This window comes from Oryzias latipes, chromosome 8 (genome assembly GCF_053564925.1).
Source record: "Oryzias latipes strain Hd-rR chromosome 8, Olatipes_Hd-rR_3.1".
NCBI classification, from domain to species: domain Eukaryota; kingdom Metazoa; phylum Chordata; class Actinopteri; order Beloniformes; family Adrianichthyidae; genus Oryzias; species Oryzias latipes.
The window spans coordinates 11,538,684-11,564,197 of record NC_136244.1 but is presented as its reverse complement, the minus strand read 5'-3'; the positions used below and the strand labels follow the sequence as shown (position 1 = coordinate 11,564,197).

The 25,514-nt window shown below is 40.1% G+C and overlaps 1 protein-coding gene across 2 annotated transcripts; it reads right to left on the bottom strand.

Annotated features, from left to right (window-relative positions):
- Positions 1-1,680: 1,680 nt before the first annotated feature.
- LOC101160560 (protein FAM83G-like) lies at positions 1,681-19,900 on the bottom strand. 2 transcript variants are annotated; one of them, XM_023957680.2, is made up of 5 exons: positions 19,235-19,900; positions 17,045-17,212; positions 9,766-9,890; positions 5,322-8,238; positions 1,681-2,841 (listed from the first exon to the last, which is right to left on the bottom strand). In XM_023957680.2, the coding sequence occupies exons 1-5, from the start codon at positions 19,685-19,687 to the stop codon at positions 2,209-2,211; spliced, it is 4,296 nt and encodes a 1,431-aa protein (XP_023813448.2). In that variant the 5' UTR covers positions 19,688-19,900; the 3' UTR covers positions 1,681-2,208. The 2 variants fall into 2 exon arrangements, with proteins under 2 accessions (XP_023813448.2, XP_023813711.2); XM_023957943.2 differs by lacking the exons at positions 1,681-2,841; positions 5,322-8,238 and having other exon boundaries at positions 9,625-9,890; positions 19,235-19,877.
- Between the last annotated feature and the right edge of the window lie 5,614 nt (positions 19,901-25,514).

Here is a 25,514-nt window from a genome sequence, read left to right as displayed (position 1 = left end):
TCTTCAACAAGTGAAATGCATGCTCAATTGCGTTAAGATCAGGTGACTGACTTGGCCATTCAAGAATATTCCACGTCTTTGCTTTAATAAACTCCTGAGTTGCTTTGGCTGTATGTTTTGGGTCATTGTCCATCTGTATTATGAAATGCCGCCCAATCAGTTTGGCTGCATTCACCTGGATCTGCGCTGACAGTATGTCTCTGAACACCTCAGAATTCATTGGGCTGCTTCTGTCCTGTGTCACGTCATCAATAAACATTAGTGCCACTAGAAGCCATGCACACCCATGCCATCACACTGCCTCCACAGTGTTTTACTGATGATCTAGTGTGCTTTGGATCATGAGCTTCTCCATGCCTTCTAGATACTTTTCTCTTGCCATCATTCTGGTAGAGGCTGATTTTGGTTTCATCTGTCCAAAGAATGTTTTTCCAGAACTGTGCTAGCTTTTTTAGATGCTTTTCAGCAAAGTCCAACCTAGCCTTCCTATTCTGAAGGCTTATGAGTGGCTTGCATCTTGCAGTTTACCCTCTGTATCTACTTTCATGCAGTCTTCTTTTTATGGTAGACTTGGATATTGATACGCCTACCTCCTGGAGAGTGTTGTTCACTTGGTTGGCTGTTGTGAACGGGTTCCTCTTCACCATGGAAATGATTCTGCGATCATCCACCACTGTTGTCTTCCGTGGACGTTTAGGTCTTTTTGCGTTGCTGAGTTCACCAGTGCTTTCTTTCTTTCTCAGTGTAAGCGTTAAGCTGTAGAGTCTTAACTTATAGTTGACGCGTCCTTCTTTAATGAACTTCCACAGTCCAAGTTCTTTGTTTTGAATGTTTAATTCCCAAAAAAGGTTGTTACAAAAATGTAAATACAAAAACATATAAACAAAGGAACTTTAAGTATGGTCAAAAACTGCGCTCTCTAGCTCTCCAGCTTCGCTAATGGACCGAAAGAAACCTCCTCACCTACGTCATACCTCTTTAGCCAATAGAACAGCTGGGCTCCAAAGTTGACCTACATATCAGTACCGACGTCTTAGAATGTTTAAAATGGCTCTAACACTCAGGATGTACCACACTGTTGATTTAGCCTCTCCTAATACTGTAGCAATTTATCTGTTTTCTCAGCTTAATGATGGCTCTTTTCACTTACATGGAGAGCTCCTTTGACCGCATGTTGTCTGTTCAAAATCTTCAAAACCCAAGCACGAATCCTCTAATCAACTCCAGGCCTTTTATCTGTTTATCTCATAATGACATAACAATGGAATTGCCCACACCTGCCCATACAATAGCATGGAAGTCAATTGACCAATTACTTACGAGCCCATGAAATGAAGGGATTGTGTTTTAAAACTGTTTTAGTTTTTCACATTTGTATGCAATCTTTTTGTTCAACCCATGGAATAAAAGCTGAAAGTCTGTACTTCAATGGCATCTGAGTTGTTTTATTTAAAATTCACTGTGGTAATGTACAGAAACAAAATTAGAAAGAATGTGTCTCTGTCCAAATATTTATGGTCCTGATTGTGTATATATATATATACATATGTTTATATATATATATTTATTTATTTATTGAAAAGCCTAAATACAATAGCTTTTCAATAAATATTACTCGAATCCTCACCATAAATGTCATAAAACTTGTAAAAGTTGTCTTAAATAACCAACCGATTACTGTTGAGTTTTGAAGTTTTTTTTATTTTTCAAGGTACAAATCCAAAAACAATGGCAACCAAAATTTTCTTAGTCATTTAATGTTTAACATGATCTCTTAATTTAGCATACAGCTACATAAACCTGGAACTAGAAAATGTTATCGGTGGTAAATCCAGGTTAAGAGGGCAAGAGAATAAACGTTTCATAATTTATAATAAAATAGAAAACTTTATTGATCCCACAAAAGGGAAAATAGAATTTGCAACTAACCTATAAGAACCTATGGTGACATCAGTGTAACAGAAAAATATCTGAAATGGATTCTGTGGTCCACTTGGTTTGTGGTAAAAAAAAAAAAAAAAATTTAAATGGACCTTCGCTCTAAAATAGAAAATGAAAAGACATATGCTGAGACTGAGGTGACAAGAAAGCTTAAAATTGTTGACTCTGATGACAAAATGTAAATAAACTAGGAAACATGTCATTTAGAGATTATTGCTGTAATTACAAACGCTTTAGAGTTGTTTGTTCATCCATTAAAATGAGTGATCAGTTCTCTGACGGAAGGACAGGGTGTGTACTTGAGCCTCCACGTGTCTTTACCGCGGAAATGGTGCTGCCCCTCTTGCTCTGTGCTGAAAGTTTGCTCATTTTATCCTTTAGGCCCTTCAGGCTGTCAAGCTGACTGAAAGCCACATCAGGTGGTCCCGTTTTTTCTTCCTGCTCGAGTTTTTTCTGTGCAGGAGAAGCCGGATGTTTGGATGACTGAGAGGGAACCTGCTTTTGTAGTTTCAAGTAGGTGTGGAGGAATGAGGTCTTGGGTTTGGGGTAGGGGGTGTGGCTTTGTGGTTGGGCAACTCTTCCCCTGGTCTGAGCTGCTGGAGGCTGTTGCATGGAGAGGCTGTGCTGGCTCAGCCTTGGACTGACTGATCTAACTGGACCTCTCCCTGGTCCTGGAGAGGGGGATCTTGATTGCGCTCTGCGATGGAATTGAGTATTATCAGTGATCTGGGCACTGTTAGGCAGCATCTTGAATTCAGTCTGGTTCAAACTTTTCGATGAATGAACTCCTAAAAGCTGGGAGGCCGTGAGGGGTTGTAGTGTCCTTCGTTGTCGGGAGGACGGAGAAGATCCTCTGTCCAACTGCTGAGGTCTCTGAGCTTTAGGAGGAGGGTGCCAAAACTACCCAAAAAAGAGAAGGACATGTCAGTTGATTTATTTTTCTATATTCAATTTTATTTTATTATTCTAAAGGACATTATTGAAAATAAAAATAAAAAAGGTGTGTTTGCAACAACCTTTTTGACAAATGTGTTTAACGTTTTATTATTTCCAACAATTTCTACTTTAAATCTCTGCACAGACAACATATGAAAAATCCTTTTTCATTGCACACTGGCATCTCCACTTTTGTGTTACAACAATACCATCCAGTTTCAGGTCTGACTCCTCCCCCATAAGCGCATATATACCAGCTCCTCGACCAGCTATTTCAGAATTGACAAAGCCTCTAGGATAAGAAGTGAAACGTCTTCTAACTTTAAAAACCAAGTCCAGATTACAGCCCAATGGAACCAACCTGGATGAATGAGAGTCTTCATAGACATTTATAGATTGGTACGTCTTTTATTTTTGGTCACACTACACAACCTGGGGGTGAGAATCTACTTGAAAATGGGTTTAGGAGGTACACTGATGCGACTGCTGAGTAAAAACGTTATGTTCAAGTTTGTCATCATCAATCGTGGAGTAAGTGTAAGACATACAAGGCAAGTAATAGGTCATTAAAGACCCACCCCAATCATCATTTGATCTCTTGTGAAAGCGTTCCAAGAGGTCTTTTAATTAAGATTATGCAGTTTATGGTCACAATAAAAACAAACTGTCATTTTCCAAGACACACCTTTGAAGAGTTCATTAGAACCTCCCCTCAGAGTTGTCGGCGGGACAATTGGCGCTGACCAATAAAAAATAAATACTTGGGAATACAAGAGCTTAAAGGGCCTATACCATGCAAAATCAATTTTTTGACCTTTAAAATGTATTATAATTTTCATTCCTTACTATAAATAACCCTAAAGTGGTATTTTATTCTATTTATCTAAAAACCTGTGCTCTGAGTACCAGCCTCTCTTAACCCACAGAAACGAGCAGGTACTCACGAGCTGAAGTAGACCAGCGTGAACAGCCCTTTCCAGGAAGAGTTTACACCGCCAGCACCGCCCAAGGCTAATACAAACACCCACTATGCACTATAAGCATATCTATCTTTGCAAAAATTTGGATCTTGTTTGTGTTTGTGGGTTAGACGCAGACACGCAGCCAAGGCCGACTCTAGGTCTACGTCATGAAATGGGCAGCACCCACAAAGAGCGAACTCGTCTTACTAACGGGTTAGAAAAGAACTCAGGAAATAACTAATATTTAATCAAAAATGTGTTTTTGTGTACCAAAGGTAATATATTATACATGACATTGTTCACTATAAAAAACTTAGGAATAGCATAGTATAGCCCCTTTAATTTTCTTTATATATGTCCCCCATCATCAGAAAAATGTTACAAAAACAAGTTAAATAAACAAAACCAGAAAAAAACGTTTTCTTTGGAGTAGGTCTTTAACTAAAGACCAAATGAGGTTGCTGTGTACTTGAGACATGCACAATGGCAATAAAGTTGAAATCTATTCTATTCTATTCTAAGTTGTGTTTAAGTGTAGAGGAATTAAAAATATTTGATCTCGCACAAACATTTGATGACGGAAACAGATGGAAGAGAGAAGTTTGGTCTACAACAGCGAGAATGTTGGTTATCAACCAAAAAACATGGAAATTGCATATTAAAATTTGCAACAAAAAGTGAAGAAGATGGATCATTATAAATCTGGTGACCAAGGACAGAACCTTCAGGAGCACCAGATGTGATGGGGAAGGCTGTGACTGAATTGTGAATGATTAGAAAGATACAGGGGGAAAGACTGAAGGGGAGTGTCAGTGATCCCAATGGGGGAGAGACGATAAAGGAGGACAGAATGAGAGACAATGGGTAGATCCGAGAACGGGTCGAGAAGAAAGAGAATCAATGCCAATGGATGGTGAGTTTTTTTCCAGGAAGACTGTTTTGGCACTGAGGAAGGAAGAGAGACCTGATTGGAATCTTTTACAGAAGTTGTTAACAGGTACGAGTGATGCTGAACAGCAATAGCTTTCTCAAGTATTTTTAAAAGAAATGAATGGTAACTAATATGCCATATGTTTTTAACATAGGAGGATCCAGAGTGGGACTTTTAGGTATAGGGAAGACATGAAAAAGGACAAAAACAAAAAAAGGGTATCAAATTATCTTTTATGGTCCATTTAAAAACAAAAATAGGTTAAATCACAAAGCATACGAATAGCTGAATTATCTGTGAAGAGGGATTGTCTTTTCTCCCTACTACACTTGATTTTGTTTGATATTTTTTCATTAAATGCAGGTACAAAGAAGTAGAGCGTGACCATAAGAAATGAAGAAAAATGTCACGAAATATCTGAATAGTCGGAAATCAATATTGGTGTATTAAAGATACAAAAAGGTTATCTAGTTTAAACTTCAGCAGTACAAAGGCATAAAGTACCAGTGATCTAAAAAAAAATGGAACATCTGCTTCCCTGATTTTCTTACCTTCTGCCGATCAGCCTCTGTGGATGGCTGAGTCCCTGCTCTCTCTGTGCTGCTGGTTCTTAATCCTTTCCCTCTCGCTGGGGAGGCTTTCTTTGGTTTCCTTTCCTCTGAGGAGATCACCTCAAGTTTTAGATCATCTGTTGGTAACTTTTTAAGAGCTGATTCCTGTTTGATCGGTTCTCCTTCAGCCCCATCTCCATCAATCAGACTATCAGACATAGTTTTTCCTGGCAGATGAGTTTCTTTGGGACCTTTGAATTCAGGGTCTTTGACTGTTAATTCAGATACATCAGACTGGATTGTTCCTTCGGGCTCATCACCATCGTGTTTAATCTCTTTAACGTCAAACATCTTCTCTTCTATAACCATTTCTTCATTAGTGTCCTTTCTTTCATTTGTTTGTCCTTTACTCAGGTCATCAGTGTCTGATGGCGCAAAACAAAGACCATGGCTAAGGAATGAAGGAGAAGAGACGTTAGATGTAGCGTCTGACATACCAGAGTCAGCAGTGGAGTCCTTTGTCTCCTGGGCGTCAGGAACGTTCTGGTCTACAGGATCATGCAAAGGAGAGCCACTGCATTCATAAAACTCTTCAGAGGTGGTGGATTGGGTGGAATCCCTTCTGGGTGAGACAGGTTCATCACTTAAGTCATATGTAAGTGTTTGAAAGTCGGACTTTGGGTCAGGGGGGAAGGTATGCAAAGGTAACTCATCGGAGATTCGTACAACTGAAGTGACAAACTGGGATTCTGCTTCAAGCAAGTCTGGTTGATGAGCATCAGAAAACTGGAGGGATTTTCTAAGATAATGTGTGTTTTCCTGTGTTTGAAACATGTAGAGTGTGTTAGCTTTTGCATCTTTTCCACGGTCAGTAGATTGCGCAGATGTTGAACATGCCCCTTCCTCTTGCTCTTCCACCATGTCTGCCGCAGATTTTTGCATTCTATTTTTAGTCGTAGTTGTGTTGTGGGAATTCATTCCTGCTTTTAGGATGTCAACATCTTGTGACGCACAGTTGTCCTTTGAAGTCCAAACACTGCATGATACCCTATGAAGTTTGTGGGATTTTGCTAAAGGATGACACTCTGTCACACCTTCTGTAGATTTGCCGTTTTTCAGGTTTACTTCTGATGTGCTGGCATCTGTATTTGTGACAGCTAAAGTCTTTGTCCCTGTCCTTGTTTTAGAGACTATTGGAATAGATTCTTGACTACCAACCATCCTTTCAGTACCAGTAACCAAACAATCTGATTTTGTTTGAAGTTCACTTTGAGGGATTTGTTGTTCTTTCACTAAGAACTGGTCTTTTGGGGGGTTATTTGGGCTTGTTGCGTCAGCTGATGTGTTTGAAATGTTATCCAGCATTACCAGGACAGTTTCTGTTTTCTTCAACAGAGATGTTTGCTGCCTTGTTTCTACAGCAGACTGAAGGGTTTGTGGCTCTAAACTAGTCTCAGGCCTTCTGAGACAGATCTCTGTCTGGTCATTTCTGTTGATGCTGTCTTTCATGACCAAATCAACAGTGTGACGTTTTGGGATGGAAGGACTTAAAGCTAAAAATGAAGGTGCAGAAGACGAAAATGTAGAACTTGGAGGGATTTTAGAGAGCGAGGTGGTGGAGGTGGTTGGAGAAACATTAGTGTGAAGACTAGAAGCTGGGCTTGAGTGCAGACTTGTAATGGCTACTGAGTTATTTTTGGAAACACATGTGGGGGTCTTGGACTGAATGTTAGAAGCAGAGGATGTGAAAATGGGATATCCGACATTTGTAGTCTGAGGGTTAGGAGTTATTTCAGATGAGACTTCAAGCTGCATGTTAACAGCCTGTACTTGTGACTGCAAAGCACTTTCCAATGTGTCCTTTGCTGTGTTTGAGTCAGGCAGTTGAGACCATTGCCCACTGTGTGACCCCACAGTGGGTGCTGTGCACATAACAGCACTTTGTGCAGTTAGGTTTGGTAAAGTTTTCTCTTCTTTCTTTATGTCTGCATCTGAAATTGAGGCAGAATTGGGTTCATTTGTCAAAATAAGATCTGCTTTGTGTAAAGGTCTCTGCTTGTTTAGCGTTGTTGATCCTCTGTTTGATTGTGGGATTGTGAGAACACTAAGATATGTTTTTTTAGGACCAGAGTTTGCATTTGAAATTACTTTATTTTCCCTTTTGGAAGTCTTACTTTCATCTTTGTCGTGCTCTAACACATTTGCTCTACTTTTAAGTCCATTTGGATCACTGTGCAGTTCTGCCTGGGCCTTGTCCACCACCAGCTCATTAGGTTTGTGGGCTTGTTCTTCTTCTTTACTTATCTTTTCTTGTTTACTGCTGAACTGTCTGGCAATCGTGATTTCTGCTACGTTTTCCTCAGGTGTGCTGAATGGACTACTAAACCTAATTGCTTGACTGGTTCCAAACATCTCTGAACGCTGCAAATGGACTTGTAGAGGTTTGTTCACATCCCGAATGTTAATAAATCCTATTACATCTCTTGGTGGGTCGGGTTCTGGCCAGGTGGGCAAGTATGCTATTAAACTGGCCTTCTCTAAATTAATTAGTCCGGGGTGAAGTGCAGGAGGATCTGCCCTAGCCTCCTCCTTTCGCCTCTTCTTCTTGTTTTTTGAGATCTCAGTTTCTTTGGGATTATCGTCGCCAGTGGACACTGTGACGCCGGGGTTCGTCAAAGCAACCAGGGCATATTTGGGGTTGTGCAGCTTTCTAAGAACAGCGGCAGAAGGGGGTACCACAGGGGCGAGGTGGGATCGGAAGTCTTGTTCGGGCTCCGGCTCTGTGGCAACTTGTCTGAGCTCAACGAAACTGGAGTTCACGTAAAGAGAGCAAAAGAGTTTGTCAAAGCCTTCCACTGCCTGGCCTGTAATCACAGTGATGAGATTTCTGTCCAGCCGGGAAGACATCCAGGTAAAACTGAACAAAGAAGGTTACAAAAAAATGCCATTAAATTACTGAAAAAAGTTTATTGTTCTTTACCGTGTTGTGTTCTGCTTCCTGATTGAATAACTCTTGTCATTCAATCTCCTCAGGGCCCTGCCTCCTGTTCAGAATGTGCTCAGTTTCAAAAGAACCTGGTGGCAGATATCAACGTCCAGAACTGGAAATCCTTGGCTATGTCCGAATTCCTTCACTACTTACTACATAGTGCACTATGTAGTAAATGTATTTTAATAAACCATCAACATTTTCATCTTCAGAACACAGTGGATTCATAAATGATTATCGCAAAACGCTCATTTCAATTAGATTTTCACTTCATGAAATCGATGACGTCTATTTCACTGTTTAAAAAAAAAAAAAAAATTGTGAGCATGGTGTCCGAATTGCTTTTAAAATCCAGGGCACTACATAGTGCCACACTATATAGTTTTTTTAGTAGTTAGGGAGTTCGGTGGGAATTCGGACAGAGCCATTGACCTGAACTGGAAGTACTCCCACATTGCTTGCAAAAACTTTATTTCAACTGCCGACGCTAACAGCGACAGTGACAGTGTTTCCCATTTTGAGCTTTAATAAAGGTTTTTTCTACAATTCTGAATTCTGGGTTAGGGTAAATTGTATAATTTCCGGCTGAGGATTTCAGACGCCATCTTGTCTTCGGCCAGATCCCTCTCCTCAGTTTACAGAGCCACTGTGTCTTCCTCAACTACGAAATCTTTGATTACATCAGATCTTTGTTTTCATTCTATAAAGCTGAACTTATTTTTCTACCAAAGTTTGAACTTCGAGAGTTTAAACAAGATAGAAAAGTGTGAAAATGTTCATGTCTGTATGAGAGCAAAGTATAAAGTGTGTAGTGAGGAGTTTTACAGCCATAACATATCTGTAATAATTCTAAAAAATAAAGATGACTTCTTTGCCTATAACATTTCACCTATTGCAAATTATTTTTAGAACGCAACTCCCACAATAAACCAAAAACTGCTGAATTGCCAAAAATGAATGTGATACCTAAAAAAGTGATTATAAATTAAATTTTAAAGCTAAATTAAAGTATTTTAACCATAAAGATACAAAAAAGACCTCATTCAATGTGCGTGCATATTCAGTTTAAAGACCCACTCCAGTCATTTTCTGATCTATTTTCAAAGGGCTCCCAGTAGTCTTTTTGAGATGAATATGCTGTTTTTAGTCCAAAAAAACCTGTCGTTTTCCAGAATTAAGTTTTTAGAGACATTCACCTCTGAGTTGAGAGCAAGACCGTTGGCGCGTAGCAAACCCTTCCCATTTCTGCGAGCTCTCTGTTTAAGCGGAGCAAGGAGCTTGTTTTGCACCAAGCATATTTTCTGTCACAAATTTTTTTTTTTCAAATAATAATTTTCTTTATATTTGTCCTCTATCATCAGAAAAATACCCCAAGAACATGCTAAAAACATAATTTTAATCAGAGTGGGTCTTTAAAATGTACTCACACCATTCATGAACAAAGCACACACTGACCTGTACGAGCCTGACACCGCTTTGTCGCCATCGATGAACATGAATCTGTGCCCCATTTGCCCTCTGACCTTCATGCAGTGTCGACTGAAGAACTCTGCACCCTGGGAGCAGCGCACGCGAAGATGCTGAGTCACACAAACATGCAAACAGAATCACATGAGAACAGAGTTCATTCCAAACCTGCTAACACCCAACAATCCCTACGAATCATGTTTGTCCTACATGGCTACGCATGCAGCACAACTCTGACATCATTTCCTTTTTTTAACAAGGCGATGGTTGACATTTTTCCGATGTTAACTCCATTTTAAACACATGCTGCTTCAGATTAATGTTTCATGAACCTTCCATATGTAAACACTTCAGGGCATCCAGTTTTGACTGTTTGTGCCAAGCCTGTCACAGAGATGCAGCCAAAACTTTGTTAATTGCTTGTCTTAAAGTAGCAGATTGTTACTGGTTTAGCTTGTTCTGCTCTTGTCACACCCTTACCTTTCTCCCTATCTTTATGCATTCCTTTGATAATATATAAAAAAAACTTCATTTCTATTTGTGCAAATGTTCTCAGCCTAAATCTGTGGATTATAAAACAGTTGAGGTGTCTGTAGTTGGTATAATAGTACAAAAACAGGAAAAGCTTAAATTAAAAAAGGAAAAATGAAATATTTTTCCTTTTTTGTCAGAACGGTAAAGTTGTCAGATTGAAGGCAGTTTTCAACATTTTTTGTCTTACAAAACTAAAAGCGAGGAATCTGTCACTTTTTTTTACAGTGCTTACCAGGGTGCAGCATTCTTTCTACTCTCACTCATATGTCAGCTCATCTGCTCCTCCTCTCATTCAATTCTGTTCACCCTCCTACAATTTCAGCTTGTCACTTTCAGCTCGCAAAAAATCTCAATCTGTCACACTTGCTATGCTTTTAGGTCCAACGGTTTTCTTCTTCAGTCGCTCTGTCAGAGCATCCCAAGTGGCTTTTTGTGTTTAGAAACATTGCTTTGGCTGGTCTTTCTGTCGAAACGTTTGTTACCCAGACACCTTTTTTAGGGTTGGTAAAAAAAAAGCGGTAAATATCAATAACAGCAATAACAACAAAAAAAGTGATGTGGTTTTCCATGAAAAGACTTCTGGAAGCTTCTCCCAAACAGATCAACGCAACAAATACTTTTTCAAAATGTCTATAAATTTAGGGAAGTTGAAAATTTAGATTTTGAATTTTAATTTTAGACATTAAAAGTCATATGCATTAATTTGAGAGCATATCTGTGAAGACAATGGACAGAACGTCCTGTGCAGCAAACATAAACCCCTGAATAGGACTGCAGGATATTAGGAAAACTTGCGATATGTGATATTAGTGATCAATATTGCGATGACAATATGACTTGTGACACATGAACCAATAGCAAAATAAAAAATAACGAATACATCATTTCCATTTCACTGCAACAGTTTTATTTGAATAAAAGTCAACATAAATAATACTGCAAGTTATCTCAATAGGAGACAGGTAAAAACTTGCATGTTGGGAAAACACACCTAAGAACAATTATCTATGTTTTCATACTTGTCAAGATTAATATAGTCAACAATTAAGAACAATGTAGGTAGTGTGCTTCTGGAATTTTAAAAAACCTAATGGTTTCTCTGTCTATGCATGAGTATAAACATTTAATGTAACTTTTTATCGTGGTTTTTGCCGTCTTTTACAATACGCGTTTTGCACTAGCTGATACTGCGTCCAAATCTTTTTGATCTATTGTGTACGCCAACTATTGACTGTATATGAGAACTGGACTGAGTGACCCCGCCCATCTTGTATTCCAAATAGGAAGTACCTGCAGGCTCCAAGAAGCCAAAATCCTGTAAAAAAAAAAGTAAAAAAAAGAGTAAGAATGGTGATTCTGACAAATAGAATGAATGAATAATAGCTATTACATTTGTCAGAACAACTGTTCTTGCTCTGCTGTGTTTTTTTTACATGTTCCTGATAATCTTAAAATGTTTCATATTTTTCCTATATATATTTCTCAATATTTTTATTGCAAGTTATTCAAGTTATAAACTGACCAGTCAGTAAAAGCTTGTGGCCTCACGCCTCACATTTAAAACGTTTGACAGAATTTGTGTGGCCAAATTAAAAGTGGTAGGGGTGTGGACTTCCAACAAGCTCACTCCTTTCTGGTGAGAGTGGTTGCCATAGAAATGTTGACTCAGACTGTCTTGGACCAATCACTGCTTACTGACGACATCTGGCTCTAAAATAGCACCATCCATAATCTGAAAACACTGGCGACTGAATTGACTTCATTTCGTTAGAACAGGAAGTAAGTAATTTCCTATGGGGGACATCACACACTCAAGTCCCATTTACCGTCAATGACATTCACAAATTTACCAACGTTATAATAAGTGTGCGAGCATGTACTGATGGTTTTTTTTGCTTAAATTACCAACAATTGTCCTTTTATTTTAACCTTTTAACACCCAAGCTTTAGCTCCAGCATTGAAATTGTTATGACTACAGTAACTGTACCGGCGTTTATGCAATTAACCTAATTCCCACGGATTTTGAAATGGAAAAAAGCAGCCCTACACTGATACCCAATCAACATCAATGACGTGACTGAGAAAAGTGGCTATGCAACGTTATGTAACACTTTAAGTTAGTATATCAATGCAAAGCCGATTTGAAAAGTCGCTTTTGGTAGAGTGTGTGTGTGGGTGTGTGTGTGTGTGTGTGGGGGGGGCTGTGGTTGCGTGGTGATCTCTGGGTTCCTTGGGTCGGGTGCCGGGGCTGGCTTGTGGAGACGTGGCTCCGGCTGGGTGGTGGGTGGCTCATGGGTCCTTGGGGCCCTGGCTTCGTCCTTGGCCCTCGTCTCGGTGTCCAGCTAAGCACGCCTGTCCTGTGGCCTGGGGGCCCAGACGCCGGGTTCGCATATGCCTCTTGGCGCCTCTGCGCCTGGCTGGGTGGGTAGGCGGTCCCCTCCTCCCCCCCTCCCGGGCTGCTTGGGTCCCGTCGCCTGGGGCGCTCCCGCCCTGGGGGTCTCTCCCACCCTCTGCTGGTCTGGCTGGTTGGGCTGGGTAGGATCTGGTTCCCCTCATGAACACACGGTTCACTTCGGCAGCATGCATGTATTTCCACCCCCAAGTGCACGTGCACACTACCAAAGAGCTCCCTGTCTGCTTCATCCCTCCTCCTCACTCACAGTGTATTGATGGACAAATATCTTCAGAATTTCACCTTTGGATGTAATATTTGTCTTTCCAGTAGATCTGGTATAATTGTTACACAGCTCAAAATAATAACTTATTCAAATCAGGGCTTGTATCCCCCACATTCTCCACCTCTTTTCCTTTTATACTTTTCTGCCCCCCCCCTCACATTCTTCCACTCTCCCTCCCCACACACACTAAAGGTAACAAATTTAAAAAATTTAATAAAAAAAACAAAAAGGGGTTTATACAAAATCACACTCTGGTTTTTCGAAGTTATATAACCTCTTTTTGTGATGGTAAAACCTGTCCAACACAAAAGGCCTTCGGCCCTTATCTGTTTGCTCAGTTGTTGGACAGAACCAGAAAAGTCACTTTTCTCCGTGTCAGAATCAGCTGATTAATCATGTAAACAGTCGAAGAGTTACAGTTTCACCGGCGACATCTTCTGTGTTAAAGGTTTAAGATATTTCCCATTCAATTCCAGTTTTCATTTTTCCAAGCACATTAACTTGTTAGCTAGCAGGAGAGAAATGATTTACGACAAGCTCCCAACCTTTTAACAACAAGACTGACCAGAGGTACCATGATGATCAAAATCAACACAAATGAAGCCCTATTTTCTCAGAATTATAGACATTTAAATCTTTTTTCACAGCCGTATTTTAGTCCAAACCTATTAAAGACATTTACGGAGTTTGTGATGATCTACTGTTCAATACATCAGGCAGCAGAGTCTTCTAGTACCCTCCGGGCAAAACCTGGGAGAAGTTGAGTGTAGAACTAGGAAAACAAATGCTACACAGTATGGCACAAAAACAGAGGCTGCACTCTAGTCTATAAATGAAGCACACATTGAATCTAGACAGCAGCTGTAGCACTTTATAATGTTCCCTCTTGGAGGGAGGGTTTCTTACATTATTGCACAGGACAATCTGGACATTATTCTATTCATTTAGAATGAGCAGGTGCATGCACAAGCTTGACAGATATTTTTACATGTGGACAAGAACATTACCTTATATAAGAAGGAGCCACAAGCATCTAATTGCTGCGAAGCACAAACCCAGCAGAGGGATCTGTGACACAGCCTGTAATCTCTTTACAGCGATTTGAGCTATCTAATGTCTGACTGTTTAAAAAGTGGGGCAACTTCAGGCAAATTGAGCACTGCGCAGATGTTTTACCGCAAGCGGAAGCACGCTCTGCAGAGGAGAAAGACAGTATGGAGAGGAAAAGAACAGAATGTAAAAGCCAGTTCTAACACAGGGAAGAATGTGATGACAACATGGCCAGTAAATTTTTTTCCCTTCACGTAACCTAAACAGTCACATTGGATCATTATGTCATGTGTAACACAGACATGTGTTTGTAAACTGCAGACACTTTGAGGTTTTCTGCACTTTTGCTCACAATCGAGACCCAGATGGTGCTCAAGCTGTTGCAGCTTTTGTGGATCACTTTCATTCACAAGACTGTGTCAGGATCTTAAGATGTTTAGAATTTATGACCACATAGCAATTAGAGCTGAGGTTCCCGTGGGGCCCCAACTTCGTTGTGCAGAAGGCCCCCCGAGATTCAGTTGCAGCAGATGTGAGGAGATGCACCGTGGCATGTTCTGTGACAGATGCTTGCAGCTACTGACATGACAGGGTGTTTCTGCTCATTTTTATGTTTCCTTTTCTTTTGCTGACCACAGGCTTTCTGTTTAGTCTTGTCCTGTTTTCAAGGTTCTCAATTTATTTTCAATCAGCATACCAGGTTTAAGTTTCAGAGCGCCTTCTTGTTTCAGCGGAGCTGCTGTTAAGGCCCGTACACACCGGGACGAATATTCGCCAGCCGTTTTTCGCCAGCGTTTTTCGCCACGTTTTTTGTGTTCACACCAAGGCGATTTTCGCTGACGATGAGCCGAGCGAACATGCAATTTCATTCCTTGACATTAGATGGCACTTAATGTAAAACAGAAATACCCCTGTACACAAGGTGGCGCTGCGCAACTTTACGCTTCTTAAAGTCGCTTTTCACTCAGAAGAAGAGAGCAAGTATTTACGCGATTGTCAGAATCAAACAAACAAAACATGAATATTTCAAGCACCAGTAGTTCTAACTTCAGTTCCAGCGATGAAGAAATTATTGTTCTGTTGAATGATGAAAGACGACGGAAAAGATGTCGATTTTGGGTACATCCCATAGTTACGAGAAGAGAAGAACATGGGGAGTTTTATCGACTAGTACAAGAGCTGAAAATGTATCATGAGCGTTTTCGGGGATATTTTAGAATGTCCGTCTTATTTCTTCGCGGCAGTGTAGACGCTACTTGGCGTATATCTTCTTCGCCGTGATGTATGTGTGCTCAGCAAGACAGTTTTGTGTTTGAGCGCCCCCAAGTTGTGTTTTACTGTAACTTCAGAAGCTCCTGACACGTGTGCAAAAGCGCCGTTCTCATTGGTCGTATAGTTTTTGACGCGGCGCGTCAAACCAAAAAAACGAACCCAAGGCTTTTTTTTTAAAATGACGCTTTTACGCGGTGTGCACACTCACATTGGTGCCCTTTGTTTAGTCACGAGGCGTTAAACATCGGCGAATATCGCGCGCGAAATTCGTCCCGGTGTGTACGGGCCTTTAGGTTAATATTTCAGGCGAATTGTGTATTTCGTGGTACCAACACCAAAGTTGGCATGAATGTACCTTTCGCGCTTTTGACTGTTTGTCATCAACAAGCCAAAATACAGTGGCCAAAACTTAAATCAAGACAGAGGGTGGCAGTTTGAATATTTTTGTTGCCTTAACTTCCACCCATAAATGAAAAGAAATAGAAGATACTGATGCTTATGACACCAGTAAACCAACTTAGTTTACTTTACAGTGTATTTTGCTGCATTTATTTGGCTATTTTATTCATTAAATTAATTTGTCCAAAGTTGAAACACCCTCTTAAGTGTGACATGTGCATAATGAAAAACACTTGTCAAACAAACCAGACTTTTTGGTTCAAACCTTCTTAAATTCAGTATGAACAGCCTAATGTTAGAAAGGCCTTAGAACTTAATACAACTAAATACGACATAAACTATGTAAAAAGCCCCATTTTATATGACACGTTTGAAAAGAGACCTTTTCTTGACAGTGCGTTTTATAATCCGGTGTATTCAATAATGTGGAAAACTATGGAGTCCTATACTGTTCATAATTAAATAAATATGACCTCATGCAAATAAACAATTAACCAAAAAATCTCTCATAAATACATAAAAAGATCATGAAATTGTGAAAAAACTGCACACTGATTTTAAATTAACCATTATTTTATTAAATATATTTCATTTTGCTTTAAAAACCTGTTCATGATCTTTTTATATATTTATGAGAGATTTATTGGTTGATTGTGTATTTGCATGAGGTCATATTTATATAATTAATTATGAACAGTATAGGACTCCATAGAAAACACAGTAACCAATAAAACTTGTTTCTGGACTGTGGATGGCACCCAGAAAAAAACCCACATGAGTAGAACAGGTAAACTCCACACAGAAAGGTTCCAGCCGGTCTTCTCACCATGAGGTGAGAGCTTCAACCATTACGCTGCATGCAGCCACAACCTTTGTCTTTCACTTTCTAATGGGCACTTCTACTGTAAGTTACACTGCCTTACATGGAAATAGCCAACCACGCGTGCCAGATCAGGTTGGATCATTCTAACATACTAATCATCAAAAAACAGAGACCATTAACTAAAAACAATCCATTATTGTTTTGTTGTTAAAGGTTACTGAACAAAATTATAATGTCCATAGCAAAATACAAACATTTCATGTCTTTTCTGTATGCAAGCGAACAGTTTCTAAGACTGCTCCAACCTCTCCCGGAGCTAGAACTTTTTTTAGGCTAATCTAGCAGATGTAGTACTGGTTCACTGAGCACTCGAAATGAGTGTTGAGAAACTGTTGAGCATGTGAGGGGAAAAGTATTACACTAACATTACAGTTTCTTTTCTTTGGATTCTAATGAAGACCACTGCTTTGTTGCATTTATTTTTTCTGGGCTGCGTAGTGAACGTCTTACTTTGAGATGTCCGGCATGCATGCCAGCCCTCTGACACATGGACAGGAAATGAGGTAGCGCCGTACGTTCCAGCAGGATGTAAACAGACACCTTCCTTTTGAAGCCAGCGTCCAGCAGATCCCTGAAGATGTCCGCATCAGTAAAGATGTCCATCACCACTGCTATGACCTTAAAAAAGAAAATCCCTTTCTTGGATCATCCTCTGGTTGTTCAAATATTCAAATATACAAACATGTCAATAGAACAATGCAACGCCTTTTTCGATTTATAGCCCCATCTAACAGGGAAATTATTGCACATTTGAGTTTTTCACTGGGACAAAAAGGCTTTTTTTAGAAAGTTATTTAAGAATTATCCGAAATAAAACTATCTGAAAAGACCTGCAGTACAATGATGCACGTGAAAGTAGGCAGGGTACTAACATAACCATGAAATTATAATGCACTGTACATGCTGGGACAGTTAAACCTTTGGTCATTTGAGTGCAACAGTGTCATTTTCATATTGGTGCCTGATAAAGTGAGATGAGATGACAAGTGCAGTTCAAACACAGAGCATTGAAAGTCCCATGGTAACATTTAAAAAGAAATATATGACTTGAAAAGGACTCATTTCTATTTCTATAGTTCTGACAGCTGTATTTTTTGTACTTTTTTATTCAAAATTAGGAAATTCTAACAAGTAGTTGTTGCTTCTCAAATTAGAGTTCAAATGTTCTTTTTTTTCTGTTTGTCATGCTTTGGAGCAATCAAGTAGCTAATGTTTTAGAGTTTTTTACGCCGCTTTGGTAAAAACAAAATTGCTGGTGGAAATTCGGGAAAAATGAAAAAGCTACCGGCAGGTTAACAAATGCGCAGTTATTTCGGTTTTGTCACTTTATTACTAACTTGTTTTAGTTCAAGCAAGACGTACAAAGGGATTGGGCCAAAAAGAGTAAAGCTACGTTCACACTGCTCTCTGCAATGCACGTTCAAACAGCCACTTCCAATGAAATGTCTAAATAAAGTCCTGTAAACGAGAGTTTCAGGCTCCTGCATTTTAAACTTTCATCTTCACGCATAGCTACGCAGGCAGAACCATTTTTGGGCTCTATGTACAAAATGTTCACTGAACGCATGTTCCAAGTTAAACCAGGTCAAAGTTTGACCAGTCAGGGACTTGGATTTGGTAGTGACGTATGGAATGGGTGTTCTGGTGAACCCAGGCACAGCGACGACCCTGAAGACATCTGCATTTGTTTTTTAAATAAAGATGAACCAGGTCACTTTCCTGACATGATGGTAATCCATATCCTGCATTGTAAGGACAAACTGAATGAACTGAACTGCTTAGTCCCCAAAAAACGAGATTTACAGACAAGCTCTAGTAAACAACAGAAAAACAAAAAGCCCCTCCCTGCTTGTCCAGTGTGAACACCAGGGGCTATAAACAAATTCAAGAATGTGCATTTAGCGCGTTTTGAAAACGCGAACGAATTTAAGTTTGACACATTTAAGTTTGTCACATTTACGTTTAAACAGCAGCTTAAAAATATAGCAAAAAAACTGCAGCAATTTGCCAGGTGAGGTCCTGAAAAATGCTAATGGTGGGGGATGTAGGATATAAGTACAATGAAAAAGCTTTGGGCGGCGCATGATTTAATTTTTGTGGTGACTAGAAAGGAGTATTGCTACAGTTGTATAAAATTTGCCCAATTAAAAACTATAAGAACTAACATTTTTACCAACAATTTGAGATGCTTTTTTAAAAAAAAAATTGAAATAGCATTCAACATATTTTGACTTGTTCTGAGTGCGTGTAATGTCTCAGCTAGATAAAATAGCTAAAAATTAAAAAACAAAAGTTATCTTGAAATAAATTTAAAAAAACTTAAGTTAGAAAATAATGGTTTAGCAAGGGTAGTTTTTTTTCTCGTTCACAATTTCTATGCAAGCTGATTGTGGGTGCAGACACTTTTTTTAAACAAAAATGTTAAATATTTCGTCACAATTATTTTGTTTCAGCCTTTGGGAAGAAAGAGGATTCAGATTCAAATGTGTGCAGTGGGGGCACCCAGTAGCTTCTTTTGTGGGGCTATGTCCACCCCTTAGGGGTGCCCCTGTACAAATGTTCTGGTTAAACATCAAACACTTTATGAAAATGTATTTTTTGTTATGAGTAATTATGTCTTACTTAAAATACTTCCAGTACCTTTTGGGCCTGTGCAATCATTTTTCGGACAACCTCTTTGATGTGCGCGTGCCCGTCCAGCGGCGGCTGCGTGTACACAGACGTGCGTGTCACCCCGCGGTACGAGTCACAGCTGGGCCAACCCAGGTCCATCTGCGGGACGGAGATGTCTGAAAGCTCGGGCCAGTAGTGCAGGGAAAGCGGAAGAGACTCCTCCTCCACGCTGCCCTGGACCAGCTCCGAACCCGGGTCAAAAGGTTCAGCCGCCCCGACAAGAGCGGTCATCTCCGGGTCTGACAGAAAACCCCGGACCCTGCGCGAGTCCAGGTACTTGAAGAACGCCTCGCGGCCATTCTGCAGGAGAGCTTCGAGCGCGAGACGTTGGTCCTCGCAGTATAAAAACTCCGGCTTGGACTCGCTCGTGCGCAGGTTCACGTGGTTGTCATCCAGACACTGGACCTGGGACAGAGCCATGATGACGAACCTCAATGAAATTTATTTTTAAACGTATAGAGAAATGTCCGCGAGCTCTATTATTGAGTCAATAGTGTCCCAAATTTGTGACAGCTTTATCCCCATATAGTCCAACGTCGGCCCAATGAAGAACCGGCAGAGGAGCAGGAGATAGTCCGGCAGCTGCATCGCCTGACAGGTGCGTCTGTCTGTGACAGGTAAAAAACACTCCCACACGAGACCGCGAGGCTTTTCAAGCTGGGGCCTATCTTAGGAAAATGAGTGTTGTGGACTCCTCCTTACTATCTTCGTCTAAACTACATTTTTAATCATTAGCTGTTGGTGTCATACCTAAAAAAGCAATCCAACCTGTACTGCTCTACCTGTTCTTTGCACTAATGCTGCTTTTGGATCACGTGATGCAAAAGTAGAATTGGACTTCCAGTGGAGAGTGAAAGTTATAAGATAAAGTTTGCAAGTTTTTTTTTGTTTTTTAATTAAACAATTTAACATAACAGAACGTGGCTTAACGTTCAGGGAATTAGCAGAACAATTACTAAATGCAGCCAGAAAGAACAAATTCACAACAACAGATAATGGTAATACCTAATAATGATAAGATAATATAGGATAACATTTTATCTTAAATAACTTTTAGTCAAACTGTTAACGAATTAAAAAAAAGAAGAAAAATGCAAGGAAAAATTGTTTTGATAGTTCAAGTTCTGTCAACTTATATATTTTTTGACACGAGTTTTGATATATTGTGTGCAAAACTCCACCCAATTAACAATACCAAAAAGTATGTGTATTTGCCCTACTTTTATTGTGAAACCTTTAATTTATAAAAACAAGTCTACATATGATTGCCATAGTTTTGAAAATACTTTTTTCTTTTTCGGTCAAACTCTGTTTATAGTTGGATATGATCAAAGTTTTCGATCAAAAACAAACCCCAAAATTTGCGACTAAGTTGAAGAAATTGACTTTTTTTAAATAGACTAAAATCTGTATAATGTTAGTTTCCCTTTTTAATGTATTTGCTTTTTATATCAGGGAGTCCATATGTTTCCTTTCTTTAAGGCACATGTTGTAGCTGATTTTATTATAAAAAAACATTTCTTCCCTGCTTGAAGATTATTTTTCTTCTTATTTTTTTCTTTAGACTATATAGTTTCTCCTTAAATGAGCTACGGTTGCAGATATTTAGCGTCTTGTGAGTAATGGCTCCAACCGACTATTCAAACATAATTAAAAAGTTAATAGCTTTTAGATTTATACAGCACTGTTGACACACAAGATAAAAGAACAGGTCTTTTCACCAAAAGCAGGGAAGACTAAAAAAACAGCCTCTGAGTTTTTGATGGGGATTTTCTATTTAAAACTTAAGACCGTAAACTTGGAAGCATTGATTCCTTAAACTTGATAATAATTTACAGTGCAGTCGGGTTTGATGACTGCTGTGCAAGCTTTTTCTTGCACCTTAAATTAGGTCACATTTTTTAATGGGTGCAGTTTTGCAAGAATGCAACTCTACCAGTCCCTGTCAGTCATTTATTCACCAAATCTCTATGAAATGAGTCCATCCAATTCCTGAACCTGCTGAGTCCCTTTCAGAGTCACAGGGTTGCTGGACCTTATCCCAGTTCCTGCTGGGTGAAGGTGGGCTACATCCTGGACAGGTTGCCGGTCTGTATTTTTGGACTGTGTCCAAAGAATATCCACAGATGCATGGGGAGAGCATGCAAACTCCACATAGAAAGGTCCCTGCTGGGATTTAAAGCATCCTGCGAAGTAGAGCTAGGCGATAGGGCCAAAAAAAAGGATCTCTTATTTTTTTCATTCCAAATTTGATTTTCAATTTTAATCATTTTTTTTCTCTCTCTTACTTTCTATAACAAAAACGACAAATGATGAAATGTATTTAACAAAAACTATTTTATTTTAACATCTCCTTTGAAAACTGGCATAAAGTTCGACTAAATACAAGCTGTAAAAATGTTTGCAGAACAATGCAGCAGACGTTTTGTGAGCTACAGCTAGCTTTGGCACCTTATAAAAGAGGAAAAAAAAATCTTATAAAGAGAAAAACTAGAAAACACTCGGCAGAACATTTTGGTTAGCATCAGCCGTGAAATGGATCTTGCTGCATGTGGTTTGATGCTCCACATTTGTAAAAACTCACAAAACCTCGGTGACCAAATTCCAATTTTTTGACTCACTAGCAAAGTTGGCTACTAAATTAAAAAAAAACTACCTGTCTTAAGAACAGGCAGATAGCTGGAGCCAAATGCAGCAGGTTCAGAGTCCACAAAACTAAATCAGGGTCAAGCAGGCAGTGATCGATAACAGGCCTGAGATCATCAGAGGAGAGACAGGGTAGTCAGGATTCAGGCGAGAGTCGGAGCAGGCGGCAGGCAAACAGAGCCAGGTCCAAGTATAACACTCGGTCACGAAGGCAGAGTGGCACAAACAATACTTTGCACTGAGCTTAAGTCAATGTAGTGCTCAGGTGTGCTGTGGCTGATGAATGACTGAGGCTACGTTCAACCTGCAGGGCTTAATGCTCAATTCCGATTTTTTGAAAAAATTCGATTTTTTTGCAAGGCTGTTCACATTTCCAATTAAATGCAAACTTTTGTGATCTCCTGTGTGACCGTGAAATGACCCAGAAGTGACCCGCATGTGCAGAAGAGTACTCAACGGTGAACGACGTCACTCGTTTGCGGAAGTAGCTAATGTTAACAATGGATGTCAACAACAGTGTTGTCAACAGCGGAGCTTTTTTTGCATTATTAAATTCATTTTCACAAGTAGCCAGCACAATTACAATCTTCTCATTTTAAGAAGGCAATGGAGCCAGGATCGTCTGTACCCACTGTTGTGGAATGGGGATGTGTATGTGCTGGGGCCGAGCGCGTGTGTGTAAGATAGAGGGGAGAGCGAGTGCAGTGCAGGAGGGAGTGAGAGGGGGCAGCGGAAGTGTGTTGGGGGCACACATTCATGTTGTTTGTTACTGAGGAAGAAGAACGGTAATAAAAGAAGGTTTCCCCCAGAATAAATGATATTGTCTCTTTATTAACCTGCCCTGGAGAATCTGAGGGTCCGAACGAGGAAGTGAACCCTGAAGGAGGATCCGCCTTTGGCCCTGGAGAAGGTCTCCACCGTGCTTGTGACCACGGTCGGAAAGGAAAATAAGTCATCCTGGGAAAGGTTCAACACCACGCTCGGCCATTTCGCTGGAAATTTTTTCAAAAACCGCCCGGTTGCGATAACATCCCTTGAGTTTGGCCTGAATAGAGAGCTGTCACCCCAAATATTAATCAAATCGGTGACCTTGCTTCCCTTCCACTGACTGGTCTCAGCAGCATTGTCCACGTACGGGTCGGATACATGTGGCCTCGCCATTCAGACGGAGGTCACATTTCAAAAGATAAATCCATTTCGGATTTAGGACCACATACCCAAGTGGCCTGGGTCACATTTAAAAAGATCCGATCTGTGTCGTTCAGACTGTCATGAAAAGATCTGATACAGGTCACATAGGGGCAAAAAAATCGGAATTGGGTCGTTTCCGCCTGCAGTGTGAACGTAGCCTGAGAGTCAGGTGTGTGGTAGAGGGCTGCATTGGGTTGGGTCCCGCCGGGTCCCGCGGGACCCAACCCAAATCTCGCGGGATTGGGCGGTTTGAATTGTGCTGCGGGCGGGAGCGGGCGGCAAAAAATAAACCCCGCGGGATCAGTGCTGCCATGAATATCTCATGAATATATATTAGCGGACTACGTTAGGCTGTGCGGCTGTTGGATTCTTAGGTACTGAAGCTCCGTGAAGGCATCAGGTAGAGACACCCAATGGCCTCTGTCATCTAACCTGTTGTTGGGGGTGCGCCCCGCCCCGCCTCTTACTAAGAGCGCGCTTCAGGCCGTCTGTCTGCGCGCGCACACACGCACACTTTTAACCGAACAGGATTTGTGAAAATATATTTAATAATTAAGTTGCACATTACACAAAAGAGGAATGCATCAAAAGATGAGGCTGGAGGAGGGACATGAATCTCTTTAGTAATAATATCAATACAAATACGTGTTTTTTTCCTGCGGGACGGGAGACGATACAAAATCAATGCATCTCTATTACTGTGCGGGACTAAATTCTATGAGTTTTGCGGGTGCGGGCGGGAGTGGACATACATATTGCGGGAGCGGGCGGGAGTGTAACGCATACGTTGCGGGAGCGGGCGGGATTGGTCAAAAATTCAGCGGGCGGGAGCGGGATGAAGAAAATAGTCCCGCGCAGGGCTCTAGTGTGTGGCATCCAGGAAGTGTGAGCTGGGGTTGCTGGGAGATGTAGTGTGGTTGAAACTCTGGAGATGGTTCCCGCCGGTGACCAAAGGGCGAGACAGAGCTCTGACTTGACAGGTGATATGGCGAAAAAATAAAATCTCTTTTTTTTAAATTCCAAATTCGATATTTTGATTTTAATTGTTTATTTTTACTTTCTCTAACAAAAATTACAAATAATGGAATATATTTAACACATATTATTTTATATTCAAAGTCTTCTTTGGAAATTGGCTCTAACACCAATAATTTTATATTTATTTTCTGCTGACATAAATTAAAACGTCAGATAGAACAAAAGCAGTTATTATTATTATTTTGAGGTGCCTTTACTTATTTAACTAACCCTTCAACACCGTAGCTTAAGCTCCAGTGTTTACATTCTTTCAAAGAGTGCGCAAAGCAGTAGTCAAATCAAAAGGTGGCTACTATGAAGAACCTAAAATATGACATATTTTCAGCTGTTTCACACTTTTTTATGTATATAATGCCACATGTTTTAATTCATAGTTTTGATGCCTTCAGTGTGACTCTACAATTGTCATAGTCATGAAAATAAAGAAATCTCTTTGAATGAGAAGGTGTGTCCAAACTTTTGGTCTTACTGTACATTCAAAGTCCCCAACACACCCAATGCTTCCCCATACAATTCAGACTTAGAAATAGACCACAAAAATGACAAATTTTCCACATGTACATAGACCAATAATCATATTTCTACAATTATTCTTAAATTATTTTCTACGGAGAAATGCTTTTGTGTTCAATTCCTGTTTAAATAAAGAATTGAAAAAAAAAAGGATTTGGATTCTATTGATTTATACAGATGCGAGGTTATGACTTGGGAACTTATATTATGACCTAAAAAGCCTTGTTACAGTGTGTTCAGGTGCTCCTCAGGCTCGTTCTTGTCTCACTTCAGTGAAATGCTCAAACCTGCCGTAGGCCTGCTGAGGAAACTGGTTTAGCCTTTTTGTTTTATCACACGTCTGTAAATAGAACAGCTCTTACACCTTCCCTCGCTATTCGCTTCTTTTACTGTTAGTCTCATTTGTGCACCAGACACACATTTCCTCTTTCATCCATTTATCAGTGTCCTGGTTCTTCTAGTTGTCTCGACTTGTTTATTTTATTGTTTGTTTTTCTCCTTTGATCCTCTAATAGCCACTTTTTAATTTGACTTTTTTAAATTCTGTCTTTATTTCTTTCTGTGACTCATATGTGACTTCTGTCAGTGGATTTTTCAAATTACAGCGTTTTTTGTTTTTTTTCCTCTTCCTTCGATTTACTCCGTGACATAAATATTTCTTACCATTCAGTGACTCAGCAGACTGAACAGATCAGAGGAAAACAGCAGCTATAAAACAGATCGTAAAGCAGGACAGTGTTTGGTTCTCCTTCCTTGTCACTGGAGAGCCACAGGGCCCTCTGTTGGGAGGCTCAAAGAAGTAGTTGTCAGAAGTCAGAACTCTGTTTCCCCCTCTCGTCATTCAATCAACCACAGCACA

What these genes read in the sequence shown, in the direction of transcription:
- LOC101160560 (XM_023957680.2), bottom strand. Translation starts at nt 19,687, where the DNA reads ATGGCTCTGTCCCAGGTCCAGTGTCTGGATGACAACCACGTGAACCTG. An exon ending in TGCATGCCGGACATCTCAAA is followed by an intron (nt 9,891 to 17,044) that starts GTAAGACGTTCA and finishes TGTGTGACTCAG; the next exon opens with CATCTTCGCGTGCGCTGCTC. An exon ending in GCGGTGTCAGGCTCGTACAG is followed by an intron (nt 8,239 to 9,765) that starts GTCAGTGTGTGC and finishes TTCTTTGTTCAG; the next exon opens with TTTTACCTGGATGTCTTCCC.